The sequence below is a fragment of the Salmo salar genome, chromosome ssa10 (genome assembly GCF_905237065.1).
Source record: "Salmo salar chromosome ssa10, Ssal_v3.1, whole genome shotgun sequence".
Taxonomy (NCBI): Eukaryota; Metazoa; Chordata; class Actinopteri; order Salmoniformes; family Salmonidae; genus Salmo; species Salmo salar.
The window spans coordinates 63,169,841-63,179,509 of NC_059451.1; the positions used below are offsets into that span (position 1 = coordinate 63,169,841).

Below are 9,669 nucleotides of genomic sequence, written 5' to 3' on the forward strand. Positions count from 1 at the left end.
CCTTGTGAGTGTCCAGTCTCCCATGGGGCCGCGGAGTTGAGCTTAGCATCTGTCTGTTGGATTGGGACAGATCAACGCCGCTTGACTCATCAACAGCTTTGCTATAGGAGGCATTTAAAACTGAGATTGGGTTTGAGTGGGTTACAGCAAGGTCGGTGTACTTAGAAAGCAGGTTATCCTTTTCTCGCAGCCGAGCTGACAGCCAGAGGATCTCTTCCCTAAAGTGCTTGATGGCGGTACATTTAGGGCAGACAAATTCATATCTATTTCCCAGTTGCACCTTATCTTCATCTTGTGATTGTGTGGAAATCATCTCACACCTGAAGCATTTGTGCCCAGCTGTGGATAAAAACATCTGTGGGCTAGCACTGCTAGTGTTAGCCTGCTCCGTTTTAATGATAGCTAGCAGCTAACTAATACTTAACAGGAATCCGGGACACAAACTTGCGGTCCCAGCCGTCAAAGCTGACTGCATCGCGGAATCCGTAGCAATACAAACTTTAGCTATGATTTAATGAAAACTATTTAATAAAAACAACAAACCGAGTGTAGACATTACACTGCTCTGTTGCTGGCTATGATGACGTCTGTTGCGTGATGCCCTTGTGCATATTTTTGATACCATTCATTCCTATGTGAAGTGTCAATAGCACATTGAAGCCAAATGAAGTCGGTTATGATGGCGTCTCATGGAGACATAACATGTGCAGTTTGAGCTACTCCAGGAAGTGATGTTGCAGGCTAGCTCAGTGCTGCCCCTATCATTGAGTAACTCCAGTTGAAGGCCAACCGTGGTATTGCAGGCTTCCATTAGCAACTAAATTATCCTTAACTTCTTCAGTGTGTGATTTTAAAATAATCGGTTCAAGGACATACATCAGGTGCATTAGAAGCAATTGTTGGTACAATGATTGTCCTCATTTTTTTTATTGACCCGAAAATTGTCTTTGAAGATATGGGGGATCCTGTTTTCCACTAACAATGGCTGCAGTACAGCAGTTGGCCTTCAACTTTCGTGGCTTCAATGAGAGGCGGCAGTCGTTCTCCCCTGGTTTTGGTAACTTTTCTTGTTAGCTGAGAAGTGTTGATAACATCACCCAAGTTTGGAGTCAGAGTGAGAGAGCAATGAGTCCCTTGGGTTAGAGTTTTGAGCCTTCAGCTCGATGGGCTAATCCTATTCTTGTCTGATGGGAAAGTGCATTTGATTTTCAGCACCAAGTCTCCTGGGGCTTCTTAAAGTAGGTTTGAGATGGAATAAAGGGTTAGTTTCAATTCGTCATAACAGTAGGCTACATCCACAAACATGATAATTGCAACCACACTGCACCACAATGTACAGTATCCACCAAAGTCTCCAGGCTTGTCACCCTCTACTGCAAGATACTCAGGATCAGAGCAAATCACTGTGTTAATGCATTCACACTGGCCACAATGATAGCCACTAGTGCGGCTGCATCGAGGAATGTTGGAGACCAGGGGGAAATGCTGACATCAGCTGGATCCACTGCTCCACTCGGCACAATCCACAGGGGAGCAAGCTGTTAAGCCTGGCTTCTCTCTCTAGCTCTGCGACTGTTCCTTTTTCCCTCAGTCACACTGTTTAGTGGTGGTAATCGCCATAATTATAAATGTTCAGACTGTCACATATTAGAGATGCGGGGAATGCTCCATGTAGGAAATATTATATTAACACATTACAGGCCAAGGAGAATGTGTTCATTGTTTTCGATGTAATTTACATCCAGCCATGCTTATTTACAGTGAAGTGGTGTTTCAGATTCTGCAGGTATTAGAAGTAGGGTTGTAATGTCATTCTGGTGTTTGATATAGGGCAGACTCCAAGATTACTATTACGGAATATTATGCAGGTTTTATAAATCCACTATGGGCTTTCATGAAGAAATTCAACACAGTTTGTATGACAATTTACCAGGAAGACTATTGTGTTAAGATGCAGGTTATGATAGCAGCCCTGGCTAATTTGCATTTTGTTGTTGATTTCTGTAAGCAGGAATTTGCCCTGCTGTGTACAAAGATGTCATGTTTCTGAGTCTACCTTTAACTAGGCATATACTGTATGATGCAATGTATATATTGAATACCAAGTTCCCTTTGGTCTTTTGTGCGATGCACTTGAATATTACTTTGTTAGGAGCAGTTGATTTCAAGTTAAACTTATGTGAACCATTATAACTATTAGTAAAATCTTTATAATTTGTTAATGTATCTATCATCGCCAGTCATTTAAATCATGAACAACGGACCACATGCATTTACTAAATTTTATCCCGCTACGTCCTCAGGTGAGCCATCAAACAGGCTCTTTTGATGGCTCTGATTCTCGTCGGATGTGGCAGGGTTTATAAACTCACTGATTACAAAGGGAAACCCAGCCATGAGCTGCCCATCAAACGAGCTAAATGCCTTCTACGCTTGCTTCAAGGCAAGCAACACTGAATCATGCATGAGAGCAACAGCAGTTCTGGACGACTGTGTGATCTCGCTCCCAATAGCCGATGTGAGTAAGACCTTTAAACAGGTTAAGGTAACCTGTCTAAATGACTATCGCCCGTAGCACTCATATCTGTAGCCATGAAATACTTTGAAAGGCTGGTCATGGCACACATGAACACCATCATTCCAGAAACCCTGGACCCACTCCAATTCGCATACCGCCCCAACAGATCCACACATTACGCAATCTCTATTGGATTGCCTGGACAAGAGGAACAATTATGTGAGAATTCTGTTCATTGACTACAGCTCTGCATTAAACACCATAATGCCTTCCAAGCTCATCATTAAGGTCAGGACCCTGGGACTAAACACCTCCCTCTGCAACTGGATCCTGGACTTCCTGACGGGTGGTGAGGGTAGGTAACAACACATCTGCCACGCTGACCCTCAGCACGGGGGCCCCTCAGGTGTGCGTGCTTAGTCCCCTTCTACACTCTCTGTTCACCCACAAATGCGTGGCTGTGCACGACTCCAACACCATCATTAAGTTTGCTGACGTCATAACAGTGGTAGGCCTGATCACCGATAAGACCGCCTATAGTGAGGAGGTCAGTGACCTGGCAGTGTGGTGCCAGGAACACAACCTCGCCCTCAACGTCAGCAAGACAAAGGAGCTGATCGTGGACTACAGGAAACGGAGGGCCGAGCATGCCCCTATCCACATCGAGGCTTGAGTGGAGCAGGTCAGATGTTTCAAGTTCCTCGGTGTCCACATCACCGGGGCCAAGTTCCCTGCCATCCAGGACCTGAAAGATGCACCAAGTCTGGAACCAACAGGACCCTTAACAGCTTCTACCCCCAAACCATAAGACTACAAAATGGTTAACCAAATAGTTACCCAGACTATCTGCATAGACCCTTTTTGCGCTAACTCTTTTGACTCATCACATACGCTGCTGTCTATTATCTATCCTATTGCCTAGTCACTTTACCCCTAACTATATGTACATACAGTATGTATCTCAATTACCTCGTACCCCAGCACATTGACTCGGTACTGGTACCCCGTATATATAGGCAAGTTATCGTTATTCATTTTGAATTTATTCCTCGTGTTAATATTTTTGTCTCTGCGTTGGTGGGAAGGGCCTGTAAGTATTTTACTGTTAGTAATAATGTTTATAAACTAACCGGCAGACCTGTTTAGTCCTATGTTTTGTTGTGTTGTTTGAAATAATCCAGGTCTATAACTAGCTCACTAAAATGTTTGGATTGTGATGCAGGTCCAGAGGAATGCTTTCACAGTCGTGTTCGACGAGCGTTTCTCCGTAGCCCTGGATCCATCTTGTCTGGAGGAGAACAGCCTGCGTTTCGCTGCATTCGGCATCGACGCGGAGGAGAGGAACATCAGCGCCGGCCTAGCAGAGCTCAAGCTGTCTGACCTGGACCTTTCTATCAGACCCTTCAATGCCTGGCTCTACCTGCAAGATGTTAACAAGGTAAAATCAGCACCATTGGGTTGATTGTAGTATTGCCTGCCGCCTACAGCACACATGTCTCAGTGTCGGCGTGGGTTGGAATCTGGCCCACTGCCCATTTGACCTTCTCCTCCTGTCTCTCCCATTATCTCTCATCTGTCTACCCTTACAACAACAAAACACGTGTCCATTTTGCAGTTTCACATGTGAAATGGCAGTTTTCACATGTTGAGCTTAAATTTCACATGTGAAACCATATTTATACATGTATTACATTTAGAGTTATCATGTTAACACCACCTTTTCACCTGTGAGGTGAAAACATGGTCTCACTGTATAGCCTAAAAACATGGTTTAATTATAATTATGATATCATGGGTGGTCAGGCCTTGCATCCTTATATGGAGTGTATGGATTTGAGTGGTTGCATTTCTCCAGCCCCATCCCTCAGCTGTTTACTGAAACTGGGGCGGGGAGTACACTTTGCTAATGTTTCAGTTAAGGATTGCCGCTTTAAACACCTTTTAATAGAGTAATAGTATTATTATATGTTGCAGTCCTCTAGTGAGTTACTTTTGTGCCATTAATATCAAGCTAAATCTCTGACGTCAAGAAGAAAATTATTAGTATTGCAAACAAAAATGATGATATTGAAAGAAAAACATAAACCTAAAAGTATTGATAGCAAAACAAAATATTGCAAGGAAATCATTTTGAAATGCGAGAGCAAATTAATTGTAACTGGATACAAAAAAATTGTTTTCGGTAAAAAATAAATAAATTATAATGCAATTAAATAAAACACCTCCCCTCTTCACTTCAATTCTCTCTATCTTTGTTTGTGTTACCCTGGCCTTTGATTTCGCTGAAAATGTTGGCAACTTCATTCCAGCAACATGGCACCCTGCATCCCACTGCTGGTTTGCCTCTGAAGCTAAGCAGGGTTGGTCCTACTCAGTCCCTGGATGGGAGACCAGATGTAGCAGGAAGTGGTGAAAAGTTAACATGAAAACCAAATGTCACATGGGGAAATTATTTTTCACGAAGGAAAAACACATGACAAATGTACATGTGAAACTTCACAGGACTTTGAAAACCACGTCTGACTCGTGAGAATTTCTAATGTGAATAATTATTTTCTCATTTGAAAATGTTAACATGATTTGATCACACATGTCCGAAAACCACGTGTTTTTTTTTTTTCATGTGATTTTTGTAAGGGTAATAAAGCATCAAATATACGTTTTAAAGGTGTGAAGCGGAACATGACACATGGAGATAGGCGGCTTTCTGAGGACAAATCATGTAAACAGTTTCATTTTTATAGAATCGTCAGTGACTGTTGTATCTGTGCAGTGTGGAACAATGGCCTCTTTTGGCTTGTGTTGTCTTTAGGCCGTGGATGCAGTTGGGGAGATTCTGCTGTCTCTCAGCTACTTGCCCACCGCTGAGCGCCTTACAGTGGTGGTGGCCAAAGCAAAGAACCTTGTGTGGACCAATGACAAAACCACAGCAGGTGACACTAATTAACAGCTTTAGCTCTTATGTTTGTCTCGATATTGCATCCTCTGTGAGCACCTATTCACATTAATACTATATACACTGCTCAAAAAAATAAAGGGAACACTTAAACAACACAATGTACCTCCAAGTCAATCACACTTCTGTGAAATCAAACTGTCCACTTAGGAAGCAACACTGATTGACAATAAATTTCACATGCTGTTGTGCAAATGGAATAGACAACAGGTGGAAATTATAGGCAATTAGCAAGACACCCCCAATAAAGGAGTGGTTCTGCAGGTGGGGACCACAGACCACTTCTCAGTTCCTATGCTTCCTGGCTGATGTTTTGGTCACTTTTGAATGCTGGTGGTGCTTTCACTCTAGTGGTAGAATGAGACGGAGTCTACAACCCACACAAGTGGCTCAGGTAGTGCAGCTCATCCAGGATGGCACATCAATGCGAGCTGTGGCAAGAAGGTTTGCTGTGTCTGTCAGCGTAGTGTCCAGAGCATGGAGGCGCTACCAGGAGACAGGCCAGTACATCAGGAGACGTGGAGGAGGCCGTAGGAGGGCAACAACCCAGCAGCAGGATCGCTACCTCCGCCTTTGTGCAAGGAGGAGCAGGAGAAGCACTGCCAGAGCCCTGCAAAATGACCTCCAGCAGGCCACAAATGTGCATGTGTCTGCTCAAACGGTCAGAAACAGACTCCATGAGGGTGGTATGAGGGCCCGACATCCACAGGTAGGGGTTGTGCTTACAGCCCAACACCGTGCAGGACGTTTGGCATTTACCAGAGAACACCAAGATTGGCAAATTCGCCACTGGCGCCCTGTGCTCTTCACAAATGAAAGCAGGTTCACACTGAGCACGTGACAGACGTGACAGAGTCTGGAGACGCCGTGGAGAACGTTCTGCTGCCTGCAACATCCTCCAGCATGACCGATTTGGTGGTGGGTCGGTCATGGTGTGGGGTGGCATTTCTTTGGGGGGCTGCACAGCCCTCCATGTGCTCGCCAGAGGTAGCCTGACTGCCATTAGGTACCGAGATGAGATCCTCAGACCCCTTGTGAGACCATATGCTGGTGCGGTTGGCCCTGGGTTCCTCCTAATGCAAGACAATGCTAGACCTCATGTGGCTGGAGTGTGTCAGCAGTTCCTGCAAGAGGAAGGCATTGATGCTATGGACTGGCCCGCCCGTTCCCCAGACCTGAATCCAATTGAGCACATCTGGGACATCATGTCTCGCTCCATCCACCAACGCCACGTTGCACCACAGATTGTCCAGGAGTTGGCGGATGCTTTAGTCCAGGTCTGGGAGGAGATCCCTCAGGAGACCATCCGCCACCTCATCAGGAGCATGCCCAGGCGTTGTAGTGAGGTCATACAGGCACGTGGAGGCCACACACACTACTGAGCCTCATTTTGACTTGTTTTAAGGACATTACATCAAAGTTGGATCAGCCTGTAGTGTGGTTTTCCACTTTAATGTTGAGTGTGACTCCAAATCCAGACCTCCATGGGTTGATAAATTGGATTTCCATTGATTATTTTTGTGTGATTTTGATGTCAGCACATTCAACTATGTAAAGAAAAAAGTATTTAATAAGATTATTTCTTTCATTCAGATCTAGGATGTGTTGTTTAAGTGTTCCCTTTATTTTTTTTAGCTGTATATTACCCAGTCATTCAACAATGTATCTTTCCATTTTGCTATTTGCGAAGTGATTTGCCCAATTATCACTAGAAATGAATGTCTCAAAGTGGGTAGATTTTCGTAAAATGAAATATTTACCATCACATTATGCTAACATGCAAAGTTAAATATGAAGAACAATGGTCGCATGGGTTAAAACATCTCTTTTTTGTTTTACTTTTATCGCAGTCTCCACACACAGACTAATATTTCTGATCACACTTTTGGTATTTAAATTGTTTGTGAACAAAGCTGTCAATCTCTCTGTTAATAGATCCCTTTGTCAAAGTGTACCTTCTGCAAGATGGTAAGAAGATCAGTAAGAAGAAGACCTCCGTGAAAAGAGACGACACCAACCCCATCTTCAACGAAGCCATGATCTTCTCTGTGCCTGCTGTCGTCTTACAGGTGACACTGGGAAGGGATGGTACCATGGTAGGGAATAGACAGCTGAAAGGATTGTTTAGTCAAATGAAATTTGCTCTAATCAAATGAAATTTGACATTATGGTGGTATTTTGGTTGAGCCATTGTTGTTAGACTGCATTACCACTGTGAACCACAGACTTCACTGTTGACCCTCTCTGGAGTACTAAAGTGCACTAATCTTATAGTGAATACAGTTACAGTGGTCAACCGTTTATGGTGATCAAATTGTCCTGTACTGATTTGATTACTATAAAAGGATTGCCCTGTACTATGTTGGGACTGGTGCTGACACTGTGCTCCCTCTTCAGGAACTCTCCCTGAGGATCACAGTGGCGGAGGGCACTGACGACGGCAGGGGCGAGAACGTGGGTCACGTGATTATCGGACCCGAGGCGAGTGGCATGGGCATCACCCACTGGAACCAGATGTTGGCAACACTGAGGAAACCTGTGTCCATGTGGCACCCTCTGCGGAGGACCTAGTACCCCTCCATCTCCCTCTGTACCGTACCTCCGGTCACCAGGGTTGGGCTCAATTCCATTTCAATTCACTCCATTCAGGGGATACATTGAAATTTCAGTTTGAGAATTGTGAAAGTGCCATTTATTTTCAAGGAGGATTTTCCACTTCCTAAATTGAATGAATTGGATTGGAGTTGATCCCGACCCTGCCGGTCACTCCTCTTTGCATGGTGCCTACTGTAGTACTATTTTACTGTCCTCCAGATAGGGAGAATAAAAAAGGAAGGGGTAAAATAGCTTCTTTTTTCAGGAAACTACTCATTTGTCTTTTGAAACCAGTCTTACTCTGCACCTAGTGGTATGGGAGACTAATTGGCAGGTGGCGTGGTAAGCTTTATCAGATTTGCTTGTGATCATTTGTAAAATGTGAGAGTGACAAACTTTTCCTAGTATGGTTTTTGGTATGTATCATATCTTCTTGTGCTTTTTAAAATCCAGGTTCTCAAATCCAGGTGATATCAATTGTAATTTGTAGCAATTGTAACAGGGTGCCCAAATCTGACCTAACAGGTATATAGGTACTATAACTTGTTGCATTGTACGATTTGTATCATAATAAATGCAATACAAGTTGCAATGTCATTCTGATAAAACAGTGTTAGGAATGTAAATAATGTACAATTGCTTTGTTTTAGTTTTATTCATTCAAATATGAATATGTATTATTATGTTACTATTATTATGTTGATAATTAGTGTGCACTTTCATTGCATATTCATAATCATCAAAAAGCCAATACTACAGTTACACAAACACATTATCAGGTGAATATTAATTCAGTAGAGCGATTTACTATGTCTTAAAAGGTATGTCATCCAATGCATTCCACAATTAAGCCATATCTCATGCATATGTAGCCCTTATAAACATGTAATAATTGTTTGTGTATGCATTTAGTGGTCAGTTTTACCCATTTTATCCTCTATCTGCTTTAAACTGCTAAACATAACCTTCTGGACTCACTTTTGGACTAAGAGCACCATATTATCTAGGTGAATGCATAAAATACTAAAATGAGCTTTATCGATGTTGACCTCGACAACCATTACTGTTGACTTGGATGTAACTGATTACTTCACTTGGTTGCATTGTGAGGGGATGCAATGAAGACCTTTATTTGCTATCTGTAACAATTTGGCAATAATGTTTGTACAACAGAATGTGAATTAACAAGTGACCTCCCCTTGCATTGTATAAACAGGTCAGATCGCCCTTATTACCTGGCAAATGTGATTTTTATTAATTCAGTGCAAAACTAACCATGCATTTAAAGGCACAAAATACAGTATTGTCACTCAATAACCTCAACAAAAATTCTAACAAGAAGCTTGTTAAATGCTGCATCTGGGCAACCATTCCTTACCAGTCCTTTGCATTCCACAATCAACAATGTGATGCAATATTTCCTACTGTGCCAAATTCATTATTGAAGCAATATTTTCATTTAGCCTACAGTGAGCATTTGCATTTTGTGATCAATGCCATGCATGCACTTGTTTAGCACTAGTTATGGTTGTGCCACCAAATATGTGTATTGTGTAAACATTGTTTCAAATATAAGAAATGCAACAAATGGCCTGGTTTA

The 9,669-nt window shown here is 42.8% G+C and overlaps 1 protein-coding gene across 1 annotated transcript in view; it reads left to right on the forward strand.

Moving 5' to 3' along the window:
• The window catches only part of syt12 (synaptotagmin XII), a 43,437-nt gene extending 33,780 nt beyond the window's left edge, over positions 1-9,657 (forward strand). The window contains 4 exon segments of the mRNA XM_014123832.2: positions 3,741-3,956; positions 5,331-5,451; positions 7,410-7,543; positions 7,872-9,657. Coding sequence (XP_013979307.1) covers positions 3,741-3,956; positions 5,331-5,451; positions 7,410-7,543; positions 7,872-8,045 — 645 coding nt within the window. The 3' untranslated portion in view covers positions 8,046-9,657.
• Positions 9,658-9,669: the final 12 nt, after the last annotated feature.